General features: G+C 47.1%; 1 protein-coding gene across 1 annotated transcript in view; it reads right to left on the bottom strand.

Annotated features, from left to right (window-relative positions):
- Positions 1–7,418: 7,418 nt before the first annotated feature.
- Positions 7,419–16,778, bottom strand: part of SPAG8 (sperm associated antigen 8) — a 130,222-nt gene continuing 120,862 nt past the window's right edge. The window contains exon 7 of the mRNA XM_029583274.1: positions 7,419–8,230. Within this exon, the coding sequence (XP_029439134.1) occupies positions 8,108–8,230 (123 nt within the window). The 3' untranslated portion in view covers positions 7,419–8,107. The remainder of the gene's footprint in view (positions 8,231–16,778) is intronic.

Below are 16,778 nucleotides of genomic sequence, written 5' to 3' on the forward strand. Positions count from 1 at the left end.
TGCATAATCCCGAAGCACCAACATCAGGGCTTAGCATCCACCAAATCTGCAAAGAGATATACATTTTTTAGAATTAAATTGCAGGGCAGGTTGCTCAGAGCGGGACCTGTACCTATCGAGCTGAATGAAACAGGAAATGCAGGGACGCCATGTCAGTTTCAAGCTGACACTGCCGAAAGAAACAGAAATGAAAGGGAAGCACTAAAACATAACATTGCAGAGAGAGAGATGCTGCTTGCTTGGATACAGTACAGAAAATAAAAAGAGCGTTGGGAAGCAATGCCTGAAATCACCTGCTTAGAAATAAAAAATATCCGACACAAAGGAGTTAAATTCAACCCCTCTGAGAGTCTACTTCAAATGAAGTAAGCTGCACGGCTGAGAAACCCTGTGATTTTGTAAAAGGGCTTTGTGGGCTCCAGTGACAGGAATGAATTTCTTTAGCAGAAGTTTTGGGATGAAGCTGCTCATCTACTACTCTGTGCGCTTAGTCATGTCCACATGTTTATTAACTCCTTCAAAAAAATGAAGCAGATTTGTGAGGCAAGACTTGCCCTGGGTAAAGCCATGCTGACTTTGTTCCATTAAACCATGTCTTTCTATATGTTCTGTGATTTTGATGTTTAGAACACTTTCCACTATTTTTCCTGGCACTGAAGTCAGGCTAACCGGTCTGTAGTTTCCCGGATCGCCCCTGGAGCCCTTTTTAAATATTGGGGTTAAATTTGCTATCCTCCAGTCTTCAGGTACAATGGCTGATTTTAATGATAAGTTACAAATTTTTACTAATAGGCCTGAAATTTCATTTTTTAGTTCCTTCAGAACTCTGGGTGTATACCATCCGGTCCGGATGATTTACTACTCTTTAGTTTGTCAATCAGGCCTACCACATCTTCTAGGTTCACCGTGATTTGATTCAGTCCCTCTGAATCATTACCCATGAAAACCTTCTCCATTACGGGTACCTCCCCAACATCCTCTTCAGTAAACACCGAAGCAAAGAAATTATTTAATTTTTCCACGATGGCCTTATCTTCTCTAAGTGCCCCTTTAACCCCTCGATCATCTAACGGTCCAACTGACTCCCTCACAGGCTTTTTGCTTCAGATATATTTAAAAAAGTTTTTACTGTGCGTTTTTGCCTCTACAGCCAACTTCTTTTCAAATTCTCTCTTAACCTGTCTTATCAATGTCTTACATTTAACTTGCCAATGTTTATGCTTTATCCTATTTTCTTCTGTTGGATCCTTCTTCCAATTTTTGAATGAAGATCTTTTGGCTAAAATAGCTTCTTTCACCTCCCCTTTTAACCATGACGGTAATCGTTTTGCCTTCTTTCCACCTTTCTTAATGTGTGGAATACATCTGGACTGTGCTTCTAGAATGGTATTTTTTAACAATGACCACGCCTCTTGGACATTTTTTACTTTTGTAGCTGCTCCTTTCAGTTTTTTTCTAACAATTTTTCTCATTTTATCAAAGTTTCCCTTTTGAAAGTTTAGCACGAGAGCCTTGGATTTGCACACTGTTCCTCTTCCAGTCATTAAATCAAATTTGATCATATTATGATCACTATTGCCAAGCGGCCCCACCACCGTTACCTTTCTCACCAAGTCCTGTGCTCCACTGAGAATTAGATCTAAAATTGCTCCCTCTCTCGTCGCTTCCTGAACCAATTGCTCCATAAAGCTATAATTTATTCCATCCAGGAACGTTATCTCTCTAGCGTGACCCGATGATACATTTACCCAGTCAATATTGGGGTAATTGAAGTCTGGTTACGTTATATCGATGACGTATTTGTTATCTGGACAGGCACTGACGTGCAGTTTTTTATGTTTTTTGATTGGGTCAACTCTTTAAACTGTAATATACAATTTAATTTTTGCATTCATCCACTGCATGTTTCTTTTTTAGACATCTTGATCTCGGTAGTGGGAGATCATTTTGAGACCACCCTGTTCCGTAAAGACAAGGACCACAACACCTTATTATCCTATGATAGCTGTCATCCTAGGGCTCTCCGGGATAATATACCCATTGGCCAATTTTTAAGGCTACGCCGCCTCTGCTTTTCTCGAGCCGAGTTCATCACCCAAGCCCAAACTATGACTGCCCGGTTTTTAGATCGGGGTTATCCGGCCCAGTGATTAAGAAGGCATTTAAAAGGGCTTTGTACACAAACCGGGATTGGCTCTTTCTCCCACCTACTAGTTCTGATGATACGGCTAACAACTGCATCCTGCCTTTTTCAATAGTGGGAAAAGCGATAGGGATGGATTCGGCGCCATTGGTCAGCACTAGCATTATCAGATTTATTTCATAGTCCCCTTCGTTTTACATTCCGGCGGGGAAGAAATTTGCGCGATCGACTGGTGCACACAGCAGCGCTAGATGTTGACAACACTCATAGGAAGGGGGGTACCCACAGACCGTGTGGGCACTGCACTATGTGCAGCCATACAGACACCATCTCAGTCTTTATACACCCTATCACCGGGCGTTCTTTTAGACTGTATTCAAACTCTGATTGCACCACAAAAGGTGTCATTTACATTGTGAGATGTCCCTGTTCTTTACTGTACGTAGGAAAAACGACCAGGATGGTTAAAACAAGGATAATAGAACACTGCTCAAATATCCGGTCACTTAGAATGGACGAGCCCCTGGTGTCCCACTGGTCCCACAGTGGCCATTCCATCTCTGATCTCTCCTTTCTAGTGTTAGAGGTGGTTCCCCACCCACCCCGGGGGGGGGGGGGGGGCGATTTCTCCGGTACACTGGGTCGGAGAGAGCAGAGATGAGATCTTCACTCTTGATACCGTTTCCCCCAAAGGACTTAATAAAGATATTGAGTGGTATCTTTTTGACTGATGGAGGAAATCCGCTGATTAATTTGGTTGAAATAGATCTCGCGAGAGGTTCTGTTTTTGCGCCTTTTTCTGTTTAAATGGCTGTCATTTTCAGAGGGCGCTTGCGCTCCAGTGATTACTGCTACAGGTATGTGATTCTATGTTTTAATGGTTATTGTAGCCAAGCTGTTCCACTTCTTATGTACGTATATTATATTGCAGATTATAACTGTTACCTTGGTCCCTCCCGATGCAGCAGTCGCGAAACACGGGACCGTGTCGGGGGACTTTAAGAAATCACTGTTATTACTGATGGAGGTGCCAATCGAATGAATTTGACATTGAATCTTCTGAAATAAACAGACTTTTTGAATTCTTCAGTGGAAGTGAGATTTGTCCTGCACCAGTGTGCTTGGGTAATTGAAGTCTCCCATTATTACTGCACTACCAATTTGGTTAGCTTCCCTAATTTCTCTTAGCATTTCACTGTCCGTCTCACCATCTTGACCAGGTGGACGGTAGTATACCCCTATCACTATAGTCTTCCCCAACACACAAGGGATTTCTACCCTTAAAGATTCAATTTTGTATTTAGTCTCATGCAGGATGTTTATCCTGTTGGACTCTATGCCATCCCGGACATAAAGAGCCACACCTCCTCCCGAGTGCTCCTCTCTGTCATTGCGATATAATTTGTACCCCGGTATAGCACTGTCCCATTGGTTATCTTCTTTCCACCATGTCTCTGATATGCCAATTAAGTCTATGTCATCATTCACTGCTATACATTCTAATTCTCCCATCTTACTTCTTAGACGTCTGGCATTAGCATACAAACTTTTCAAAGTTTGTTTTTTGTTTGTATTTTCATTCTGCTTTTTAATTGATAGGGATAAGTTAGCATTTTTTAGCTCAGGTGAGTTTTTAGTTACAGGCACTTGGACTACTTTGCTAATTATTGGAACCTCGCTGTCGGGATGCCCTAATTCTAATGCATCATTAGTATCCTTTAAAGATACCTCTCTCCGAACCATGCGCTGCTGAGCGACTGTCGGCTTTCCTCTTTGTTCTAGTTTAAAAGCTGCTCTATCTCCTTTTTAAAGGTTAGTGCCAGCAGTCTGGTTCCACCCTGGTTAAGGTGGAGCCCATCCCTTCGGAAGAGACTCCCCCCCCTTCCCCAAAAGGTTCCCCAGTTCCTAACAAAACTGAATCCCTCTTCCTTGCACCATCGTCTCATCCACGCATTTTGCATTTAGTCTCATGCAGGTAAATGAAACTGTTCAGAGACTGGATTCCAACACGAACTGTAAAGGACGCATATGAGCAAAGGTCCAGGGCACCAGCTCCAGAGTGGACATCATGGAGCCAAGAACCTGCAAATAATCCCGCACTCTGGTGAAATGGTTGGCCAATAAGTCCCACACTTGTCCTTGTAGCTTGACAATTCAGTCCGAGGTAAGGAACACTCTCCCCTGTTGAGTGTCGAATAGAGCTCCTAAAAACTCCAAAGACTGGGTGGGCACCAGTCAGCTCTTGGCTAAGTTGATCACCCAACCCAGTGATCGCAGGAGTTGAAGCACTTTGAAAATTGCCAACTGGCCAAGCAACTCTGACTTTGCCCGAATTAGCCAGTTGTCCAGGTATGGATGCACCAGGAACCCCTCTCTGCGCAGATGAGCCGCCACCACAACCATTACGTTAGTAAACGTTCTGGGCGTGGTGGCAAGACCGAAGGGCAAAGCTAGAAACTGAAAATGGCGACCCATCACAGAGAGCCTCAGAAACGTCTGGTGGTCGGCCCGAATGCCTATGTGAAGATACGCTTCCGTTAGGTCCAGTGATGCCAGAAACTCTCCTTTTCTTACCGAGGCAATGACTGAGGTAACATCTCCATGCGAAAACGTGGCACCCTGAGGCAGTGGTTTACGCGCTTCAAATCCAGAATGGGTCGGAAGGACCCCTCTTTTTGGGGGAATACGAAGTAAATGGAATAACGCCCTTTTTGCTGCTCTGCCTGAGGAACCGGGGTGATGGCGCTGAGTTGCAGAAGGTGTTGCAAGGTATATTGTACTGCCTGTCGTATCTCTTCGTAATCGCATGGGGAGACCAGAAACCGCTCCGGAAGGTGGTGTCTAAAATCTAAAGCGTAGCCTTGATTTATCGCAGTAAGGACCAACTGGTCCAACATCACCTTGACCCATTCCTCATAAAACAGGGACAATCTGCCCCCCGACAGCTGGAACTGAGGAATGGGTCAGCGTCCCTTCATTGGGAAGACTTGCCCCAGATGAGGACTGGGTAGCCCCAGTTCTGCCAAAGCATCAGCCACAAAAGGGCTGAGACCAATTCTGTTGGCGACCGGACGCTTGCCAAAAGGAAGAAGCTGGAGCTCTGGATGGACGAAATCTCCGATTCCCTCTGAATTGAGATGGTGAAGAAAAAGGAGCCCCTCGACTTGGGCCTATCCTCTGGCAGTCAGTGAACTTTGTTCTCCCCCAGGGATTGAATCATATCCTCAAGGTCCTTGCCAAAAAGCAATTTACCCTTGAAAGACAACGTCCCCAGCTGAGCCTTGGAGGAAATATCCACCGACCAGTTTCTTAACCACAGGAGCCGTCGAGCCGAGACTGCTGACACCATGGATCTGGCCAAAGTCCGTAACAGATCATAGAGTGCATCCGCACTGTAAGCAATTGAAGCTTCCTGCTTGCTGTGCTTCAGCATCGGAAAGACCAGCATTAGCCTATAACTGCTGAACCCAGCGAAGGCCTGCTCACAAGGCAAAATTGCTGGAAATAGCTGCCCGCACTCCCAGTGCCGAGACTTCAAAATTTTTCTTGAGCTGCAGCTCCAACCTTCTATCCTGCAGATCCTTCAGGGCTGTAGCACCCGTAACTGGGATTGAGGTCTTTTTGGTGACTGCAGACACCGCTGCGTCCACCTTGGGCACCCGCAGTATGTCAATTACTTCCTCTGAGGAGAAGGAGGAAGAGGAGGAGTCAGTAAAGGTTCGCTCCCTCCAGGAAACCCTGGCTGAGGAGAGAGATGAGGTGGGAGAATCCCCCTCCCCCATAGCTGCACGAATCGCTGATCTAAAAGACTCCAAAATGGCCTCTGTTCCCGCGCTCAGCGGGAACAGATCTGCCTCAGCTGATCTCGGTGCAGCTAACACTGAAGGAGCTCGAGCAGCTTTGCCTTTAACCATTTTTGCGGCCCTGGAGGATCCCTCCCCCCCCGGGAAGACATGCCGAGCACAGCCCCTCCCGAGAAAGACACGCGCGGGCCGAGCTACATGCAAGGCACGCAGACGAGCGCGGCATCGGGGCTGAGAAAGCTAAAATTCGATTCTGTAAAAAAATAGAAAAATAATCGTGGTCCGCCCAAGCGCCGAGTCAGGAAGTGAAGAGAGCCACAGCACTGGTGACACTGACAGAAAATGAAAGAAAATCAAAACTTTTTTTTGTTTTTTAAAGACTTGCCCAGCAGTGATCCACGGTCCTGATCTGGTGGGGTGGAGTGAACCGGGCTCCCCGGTGTCGCACCCAGACCTGCTAGCTTGGAACAAGAGGGCCCTCGACCCTTGTAATGCAGCTGCCTCAACAACCAGCGGGGGATGGTCACCTCAGGACCTTACAAACCCCCTGGGAGGCTCAGGACAAAAACTGCTTTTTTTTTTTTTTTTTAAATCAAAGTAAAAAGGTTTTACCAACCTAAAACTCTCTAAAACTCACAGAACTCACAACTCTAACTCCACTATGGAATCAGCACAGACTGTAGGCCTTGCACCTCCACCATCTGCTGGAGACTGAAATACTGCCGGACTGTACGTGGCACCATCCTGTATAAGGCGGAGTTTTTTTTTTTAAAACTTCTCTATCTCCATCTGCTAGAGGGGGGGCAAAACCCAGGAGTCTGGACTGATCCGGGTACGTACAGGGAATGAATATGCAAATGTTCTCTCATGCATATGCAAATTTTCTCTCATGCATATTCATTGTGGATATCCTGAAAGCCCGACTGGCTGGGGGTTCCCCAGGACAGGGTTGGGAACCACTGACCTAGACACAGGTGTGATGATGTCACTGGAGACATCCATATATTCTGCCTCCATTTGTTGGGAGGGGACATAACCCACATGTTTGGATTGGACTGGTGTATGAGGATGATATGGAAAAGCTGTTCAGTGTGCTTTTTTTTTACTCCTGGATTATTTACATGTCATTAGCTTCCTGCATCCAGTGGGGACTACTTATTTTAACAAGCATATTAAATGAAACCCACACTAAAATCCAACTTGGATTGTAGCATGTGTTTTATTACATCGACCCCTTTATGAGTTGTACAGAACAATCATTACCAGAGGTACAACAGCACATTCATGAGCCCTTCCCCCAGATAAGCAGGACAATGTCATCAATACAGTCAAAGGAAACATGTAATATGGTAGAAATATTCACTTCTTTTATAGTAGATATATTTTTTTCTGTTGGGGGAAATGGATTTTGGATCAAACGAATAAGAGAGGAGCTGTTTATCAACCATCAATAATAAAGACAACAACAGGTATTATATATCACAAATTTATCAGCAGCAATTCCAGAATCTGCACTGTAGAACAATAGCAGGGAAATATTCTGTTCAAAGGAAAAGACTGGATGAATTAGGCTATGTATCTCCTGGGGAGAGGGAAGGTGAGAGAGTTGGGCTGTGCATTATTCAAGGGAAGGAGAAAGAGTTGAGCTGTGTATCACCCAAGGGGAAGGAAGGGGTGGGGGGGAGTTGGACCATGTCATCCATGGAGAAAGAGAGAGAGTGGGAGAATTGGGCTTGCAATGTGCATCACCCAAGGAAAAGGAGAGGGTAGGAGAGTTGAGATGTATGTCACCAAAGGATAAAGAGGGAGTGTAGGAGAGTTGGGCCGAAAGTCACCCAAGGAGAAGGAGAGGGTGGCAGAATTGGGGCTGGTGTCACAACAGAAGAAAGGGAATGAGAGAGCAGGGCAGTGCATCATGCAAGGGAGTGGGGTGGGAAACTCAGGCTATATTTTATGTAAAGAGTAGGGGAGGAGAATTGGACTTTGCATCATGCAAGGAGAGGGATGGTGGGAAAGTTGGGCTATGCATCATGCAAGTGGTGAGGAGAGACTCAGGTTGTGCATTACCCAAGGTGAAGAGTGGAAGTGTCAGGTTGTGCTTCAAGAAGAGTGATGAGAGGGTCAGTCTGTGAATACTACAGAAGAAATGCATAACAAGGGTTTATAGATTGGGATAATTCTCCAAGGTGTAGGGCATCGGTTCATCCAGATATTCATCAATGGGTGTAGTGAAGGTAGCATTTTTCTTAAATGGAATGTCTCTTGTCCGGATGTTTGAAATACCCTAAAAAAGACCAGATTTATTTATTTGAAGATTTTTGGATACCGTCGTTCAGACATACCATCACAACAGTTCACACAATTAAAATGGAAATACAATGAAGTAGGAATAAAACTATAAAATCTAAGAATTCAGTCTGATAGATAAAACAATAAATAAACTAAGAGCCTATAAAATTTAACTAAAACATCTTACATATTAACAAAATGATGAAATAAAAAGAAAACATTAAAGAAAATAAATTGCATGATCTTGTGTCAGTCATGTTCTTGATAGGTTTTCCCAAATAACCAGGTGGATATTTAAGTACAAACATATAGCAAATGTTGCTTACCTGTAACAGGTGTTCTCACAGGACAGCAGGATGTTAGTCCTCACATATGGGTGACATCATCAGGATGGAGCCCAATCACGAAAAACTTCTGTCAAAGTTTCCAGAACTTTGACTGGCCCCTACTGGGCATGCCCAGCATGGCACTAACCCTGCAGCCAGCAGGGGTCCCCCTTCAGTCTTATTTGAAAGCTACAGGCAGTGCCGAAAAATAAAGTAATAAAACGTTACGAACCCAACACCACGGGGCAGTGGGCGGGTTTTGTGAGGACTAACATCCTGCTGTCCTGTGAGAATACCTGTTACAGGTAAGTAACATCTGCTTTCTCACAGGACAAGCAGGATGGTAGTCCTCACATATGGGTGAGTATCGAGCTGAGGATGTCCGAACCTGCACCAAATGTACCCAAAGGCGTGCAATAGGCACAACAACTGGGGTGGAATTTGGGAGAGGGCATCCTGAACCCCACAGGGCAGGCGGAAGGGTGTTGGTATGTCATGTTGTAAACAGGTTACGAAGGACAGACTGGCCGAAGATGGACTCCTGTCTTCCGGCTTTATCCAAGCAATAGTGGGCTGCAAAGGTATGGAGAGAACTCCAGGTTGAGGCCCTGCAAATGTCAGGAAGCGGCACCGATCGTAGGTGCGCTACTGAAGTCGCCATGGCCCTCACAGAGTATGCTTTAACACGGTCTTGAAATGGAATGCCCGCTTGCTGATAGCAAAAGGATATGCAGTCCACCAACCAGGAGGAGAGAGTCTGCTTACCCACAGGCTTTCCCAACTTGTTAGGGTGGAAAGAGATGAACAAATGAGTGCTTTCCCTGTGGGCCGCTGTACAGTCTAGGTAAAAAGCTAGAGCCCGTTTACAGTCAAGGGTATGCAGAGTCTGTTCTCCTGGGTTGGCATGGGACCTAGGAAAAAAAGTAAATAGTATAATGGATTGATTTAGATGAAAATCCGACACTACCTTAGGTAAGAATTTCAGGTGAGTGCTGAGGACCGCCCGGTCCTGCAGAAGTTTAGTGTAAGGCGGATAGGTAACTAGGGCCTGCAATTCACTAACTGCGCGCTGAAGTGATTGCCAAAAGGAAAATCACTTTCCATGTGAGTGAAGAGGCTCGAATGGCGGTTTCATGAGCCGACTGAGAATTAGATTAAGGTCCCAAGAAGGAGCCGGAGGACGTAAGGGAGGCTTTATATGGAACAAGCCTTTTAATAAGCATGTTACAAGGGGTTGCACTGATATAGGAACATCCCCGATACCCATGTGGAAGGCGGCTACCGCACTGACATGCATTCTGATGGAAGTGGACTTTAGACCCGATTCTGACAAATGCCAAAGATAGTCCAGAAACTTCAGGATTGGACAGGAAAAGGGGTCAAGGGACTGAGAAGAGCACTATGACGTGAACCTTTTCCACTTGTAAGAGTAAGATTTTCTTGTGGAAGGCTTTTGCGAAGCAATCAAGACACAGGAAACTGGATCTGAAAGGTTAAGTGGTTGAAGTATTAACCTCTCAACATCCACGCCGTCAGGGACAAGGCTTGAAGATTGGGATGGCGTAGGCTCCTGTCATTTTGAGTGATCAGGAGCGGGTCCTTTCCCAAGGGAATGTGCCTGCAGATGGAGAGATCCTGAAGTATTGGAAACCACTCTTGGCGGGGCCAGTGAGGTGCTATCAGGATCATGGTTCCCTTGTCCTGAAGCAACTTCACAAGAGTCTTCGAGAGAAGAGGAAGTGGAGGGAATGCATAAAGCAGACCGGTTGCCCATGAGAGCGAGAATGCGTCTCTGGGCTGAGAATGTTTGCTGCGAATGAGGGAGCAGTAGTTGTCAATTTTGTGGTTCCTAGGGGATGCAAAGAGGTCTATCTGAGGATATCCCCATTGTCGGAAGATGGAGTTCACTACCGAGGGGTTGAGAGACCACTCGTGTGGTTGAAATACGTGACTCAGCTGGTCTGCCAGCACACTGTCCACTCCCGGCAAGTAGGTGGCCCTGAGGTACATCGAATAGGAGAGGGCTTCTGCCCAAATCTGGGCAGCTTCTTGACACAGAAGGAAGGATCCTGTGCCTCCCTGTTTGTTGATGTACCACATGGCCACCTGGTTGTCCGTCTGAATTAGGATGACCTGATTTGACAGGTGATCCAGAAAAGTTCTTAGAGCATATCTTATTGCTCGAAGTTCCAGGAAATTTATCTGGTGTTTGGCTTCCTCTGGAGACCAAGAGCCTTGGGTTTGCAGATCGGCTACATGGGCTCCCCACCCGAGGTTGGAAGCATCGGTGGTGAGAATGATTTGAGGATTCGGAACCTGGAAGGGCAATCCCTGAAGGAGATTGTTCTGATTTTTCCACCAGGGGGACAGACAGAGTGAGTCGGTGACGTGGACAATGGTCGACAGAGGCTGAATAGCTTGAGTCCATTGAGACCTCAGAGTCCAGTGCATGAGTCTCATGGCCAAGCGGGCCATTGGTATGACATGGACTGAGGATGCCATATGTCCCAGGAGGACGAGAAATTGGCGTGCAGTCGCAGCATGCTGAGACTGCAGTTGGTGAGCAAGAGACCCGATGGTCAGTGTTCGTTGTTGAGGCAAGAAAGCCTTTGCCTGTAAGGTGTCCTAGTCTGCCCCAATGAACGACAAGGTTTGAGATAGGACTAAGTAGGATTTGCCGTAGTTGACAAGAAATCCTAGCGAAATTAGAGTGTGTAAGTTTAGATTGATTGATGACAGAGCAGCTTGCTGAGTGGGAGCCCTGATTAACCAGACGTCCAGATAGGGGTGGATGTGAACACCTTGTTTCCTGAGGAATGCTGCGACGACTATGAGGCATTTTGTAAAGACTCGTGGAGCAGACGCTAGGCCGAATGGAAGCACTCGGTATTGATAGTGCTTGAGGCCTACTAGGAATCTCAGGAATTTGTGATGAGCTGGACTTATCGCAATGTGGATGTATGCGTCCTGGAGGTCTAGAGAGCAGAGCCAGTCTCTTCTTTGTAGAAGAGGTAGAAGCGAGCCCAAGGTGACCATCTTGAACTTTTCTCACTGGAGGTACTTGTTGAGGGCCCGTAGGTCTAGAATAGGACAGACTCCTCCCGATTTTTTGGGAATTAGGAAGTACCGGGAATAGAACCCTAGGCCTTTCTGAGACTGTGGAACGGGTTCTATTGCTCTTGACTGGAGAAGGAGGGAGACCTCTTGATCCAGAAGAATGGAGTGGTCGGACATTCTCCACATCGGCAGAGGTGGGAGGTCCGATGGCAGGGCAAGAAAGTTCAGATGGTAACCCTGAGCAATGATTGCCAATACTCATTGGTCGGTTGTGACTGAATGCCACATGTTGAGAAAGTGGCACAGTCAACCTCCTACTGGTATGTGCAAAGAGGAATCTGGCTGCTGCTCTCCAAGTGGAAGTCAAAAACCTGAAGTAGGCCCCGGCTGGGGAGCTGCTTGTGGTTTCTGTTTTCGGGTTTGGCGAGACTGATGTTTCTGATAAGGTCTCGTAGCACGGGATCTGGCTGGTGGTGGGTAGGACTTTCGTGGACGGTAGAATGACTTCTTAGAGTCCTTTCTAAAGGGCTGCTTTGAAGAGAAGTCAGAAGGCATCGAAGAGAGCTGTTTTATTTATTTATTTATTTTTAGCTTTTATATACCGGAAGTTCCTGTATACAATACATATCACTCCGGTTCACATTTAACAGAGTTAACTATCGCCGGGGAGGCGATTTACAAGGAACATGTTGAAAAAATGAACGGGTAATCTATAATAAGGTACAATCTATTATAAAACAACTGGGATCAACTTAGAGAACAACTGGGAAATATAAAACTGAAGCAATATAGACACTGTAACCGAAGCAGCATAGACACTGTTAAATAGACACTACATTGTTGCTGAAAGACAATAAGTGTGGATTGATTTAGGGTCTTATTGTTTTAGGGTCTCATGGATTGTTTTAGGGTCTCATGATGATCTTTTAATTCAGCCACCGTCCATTGAATCTGTTCGCCGAATAGATTATCTCCTACACAGGGCAGGTTGGACAACCGGTCTTGCACTTCTGGGCGAAGGTCAGAAAACTTGAGCCAGGCCCACCGTCTCGCTGAAATAGCAACTGCTGACACTCTGGTAGAGGTGTTGAAGATGTCATAAGATATTCTGATCTCATGCTTGCCTGCCTCAAAACCTTTGCTTACAAGGGTTTGTAGTTGAACTTGGAATTGCTAAGGCAGGGAGTCTGAGAAATCCTGTATCTGCTTAAATATGGCCCTGTTATATTGGGTCATATAAAGCTGATAGGCAGCAATTTGGGAGATGAGCATGGCTCCTTGGAATTCTCGGTGTCCAATGTGGTCCAGGAATTTTTGTTCCTTACCAGGAGGGGTAGATGAGTGAGGTTTTGACCTCTTTGCCCTCTTTTGAGCAGACTCCACCATGACGGATTGGTGGTCAAGCTGTGACTTCTGAAATCCTGGGGATGACTGCACTAAGTAAGTAGTATCAGCTTTTCTGTGTACTGGAGCAATTGTTCCTGGATTTTCCCAGTTCTTCTTGAGAAGATCAAGAAGGACCTGGTGGACGGAAATAGAGGTTATTACCTTGAGGATATCCAGGAATTGGAGCAACTCCATCATCTGGTGCCTATCATCCTGTTCCATCTGCAATTGAAAAGGAACCAATTCAGCCATTTCCTTCACAAAATTTATAAATGAGAGGTCCTCTGGAGGAGAACACTTTCTACTCTCAGTGGGTGAAGGTGGAGAAGGTAAGTCATCGGTGTCTGTTGAGGTATCATCTCCCCAGGTATCATAAGGATCAACACCCTTTCCTCTAGGAAGTAGAGGGGGACAGGCTGGTTGGATGCCTGTAGGTCCTGGTCTAGGCTCTGAAGGAATCGGAGGAATTATCAGAGGCACCGATGATGGCATCGAAGGCACCGGTATAGGCATTGAGGGATGACTCGGTGGCGCCGATGGACATATTGGCACCAATGGTTAGATCGGTGGCGAGGGACGTACAGGCATCGATGGCTGAGGCATAACTCCGGAAGGAGGAATGCGGAACGGTGTTTCTCCTCCCAAAGATGCTGTCAGTGGGGAGGGCATCGGAGCCATCGGAGACCTGGGCTCCATCGATGGAAAAGAGGCTATGAGGGCTTCCATCCTGGAAAGCAGCGGTGCCAGCGCTGCTGGAATTGGGTCGATGAACGGTTCCACAGTCAGTGCCGGTGTCGGTGCCAGAAGAACCTGAAGACGTTGTATCGCCTTGTCGAAGGCATCCTGGACCATCCGGTCCAGTTCTTCTCAGAGACCTGGAGCAAGCAGCCCCGGCTCCGGAACAGAAGAAGGAGGTAGGGGCATAGCCGGAGGGACCACCATTACAGGCGGAGTCGTGGCTCCCAATCCCCGATCGGGTGAGGGTTGCCTCGGTGACCTGGTCGCAGGAATGGTCAGTGCCTTTCCTGGACGGGGTTTTTTCAACAGCGGCTCGGTCGATGATTTCGCTCCCTCGATGGTCCGAGTCTTACGGTGTCGATGGCGATGTTTCTCCCTTCGATCTCCTCGATCCTGAGGGGGAGTAGAAGGTGTCGATGGCCAAGTAATCATCGATGCCGGTCGGTCACCGGTCGGTGGTCGATGCTGGCGTGAAGTCGACGGTGCCGGTTCTGACGACGTCGATGCGATGGACGGAGTCGGGGTTTGAGCACGGAAGAGAAGTTCCATCTTCTCCATTCTGGCATTGCGACCCTTCGGGGTCATTAGGGCACATTTGGTGCAGGTCAAGACATCGTGTTTGCATCCTAAACACATTACACAGACTTTATGGGGGTCTGTGATAGACATGGTGCGGGTACAGTCCGGGCACTGACAAAACCCCGACGCCATGGCTATGGAAAAACTTTAGCCGTGGTACGGTCGACGGCCAGTAGGCCGCGAAGGCCAAACTCGACGGTAATCGACAGAAAACTGGTAAAAACTTACCAGAGAACAGCGGACTTATAAAAGGTAGAAGAGGGACCCCTGTGGGCAACTTAACTTTTAGTAATTCTGTGAAGAAAATTCCTGTCAGGAATCTCTTCAGAGCTCCTTTACCGCGAGGCTACTGCTGCGTGGAAAAAAAGAAGACTGAAGGGGGACCCCTGCTGGCTGCAGGGTTAGTGTCATGCTGGGCATGCCCAGTAGGGGCCAGTCAAAGTTCTGGAAACTTTGACAGAAGTTTTCCGTGATTGGGCTCCATCCTGATGATGTCACCCATTATTTGAGGACTACCATCCTGCTTGTCCTGTGAGAAACATATCTACTGAGAAATCAAGATTCAGTTAGGAAAGAAGACATGAGGTATGAGAAGCACTTAGAATGGGCACCGACAGACAGAGAGAAAAGAGAGAGCTCCCAGACTGTGCAGCCTTTTCCATCAGTAGCTGACGCAAAGAACAACAAAGATTAATGGATACATTTTCAATAGCATAGCTAACTGCAAAGATACACACATTAGTCCTGGGGGAATTCTGTGCTACTGCGGAGTGCAGAATTTGCACAGAATTCCCCCCCTTGCGCAGAATTGCCATTTTCTGCACAGAATAGCCAAATTCTGCACAGAAAATAGCAGGGGAGACCCCAGCATGCCATGAAATGAGCGAGCGAAGAGAAAGGCCCGCTTGTGCCACAGGACATGCGCTCCCGGTGAAGATGAAGGCCGGGCGCGCCGTTTGCGGCGAAAATGGAAGGCCCCCGTGTGCCGCGAACGGAGTGTACTCCACTCGAGGCGAAGATGGAAGGCCCTGTATGCCGTGAATGGAGTGTGCTCTGCTCGCGGCGAAGATCAAGGCCCCAGTGAGAGAGAATCTGTGTGTGTGTGTGTGTGTGTGTGTGAGAGGAGAGGGATGTGAGAGAGGGGAGGGGGTGTGTGGGGGAGGAGAGGGTGAGAGCAGGGAGAGGAGTGTAAGAGAGGGGAGGGTGAGAGAAAGCATAGGAGGTAAGAGAGTGGGGGTTGCTTCAGTGTGGGTTTCAGAGAGAGGGAGCCTATATGAGAAGATTGTGAAGGAGAAGATTGGAGGAGAAGTCCATTACCTGCTATTAAGTTCACTTAGAGAATAGCCACTGCCATTTGCAATGGTAACATGGAATAGACTTAGTTTTTGGGTACTTGCCAGGTTCTTATGGCCTGGATTGGCCACTGTTGGAAACAGGATGCTGGGCTTGATGGACCCTTGGTCTGACCCAGTATGGCATTTTCTTATGTTCTTTGTGTGTGTGTGTGGGTGTGGGTGTGTGAGAGAGAGAGAGAGAGATTGGGAGCTCGTGTGTATGAGAAAGGGATCATGTGTATGTGAGGGTGCTAGCCTGTGTGAAGGGATTGTGGTATATGTGAGACATAGCCTGTGTGAAGGGGTGCGTGAGAGAGATATTGGTAGCCTGTGTGAGAGAAAAAGGAAGCTTGTGTGGGTGTGGATGCAAGAGAGAGGACCCTGTAGGAGTGGATATGTGTGTGCAAGAGAGTGAGGGAGCCTGTATGACAGTGTATGTGTACTAGAGAGCGGGAGCATGTGTGTGAGAGAGGGAGGGACAGAGGGAGCCTGTGTGAGGGGCAGTACTGAGAATGGGGGTCAAACTCTGGGACTGGTGATAGAATGGAAGGGGTTGAGGCTAGAGGTGGAGGGGAGAGATACTGGCAGGTGGAGGAGTTGGGGCCTGAGAGGGCAAAGTGGCCAGGGCAGTAGGGAGAGCGAGTGGAAGGGACACTCTTTCAGTGAATTTCTAGGGAAATTCTGCTCAAAATATTTAAAGTGGGTCTGTAATGGTCACTGTCCGATTACAGATGGGACATTTTTAAAATCCTGTAGCCATTTTAATGTCAACAGCCGTCGATGAAATGAAGAGAAAGTGTGAGAGAAAAAATTTTTTCTCATGAGAGAAAAACGAGACAACGATTACTCACCAGCCTGTGGAAACCTGAGAGATCCCGTGTGGGAGAATATATATATAAGAAAAAGTGACTTTTGTCAGCAAAACACTGTGAGAAAAAACTCACAAGGCTCCTGCTCCGCGATGCCTACAGCAGCACGGAAAAACGAAGACTGAAGAGAGACCCTTGTGGCACAGAATATCATGGCATGCTGGGCATGCTCAGTGGCCTCACAGGGCCAGTCAAAAGTTTCTAGAAACTTTGACAGAGTTTTCCCACAATACGGCTCCATCAATGATGTCACC

Source organism: Rhinatrema bivittatum, chromosome 1 (genome assembly GCF_901001135.1).
Source record: "Rhinatrema bivittatum chromosome 1, aRhiBiv1.1, whole genome shotgun sequence".
Taxonomy (NCBI): Eukaryota; Metazoa; Chordata; class Amphibia; order Gymnophiona; family Rhinatrematidae; genus Rhinatrema; species Rhinatrema bivittatum.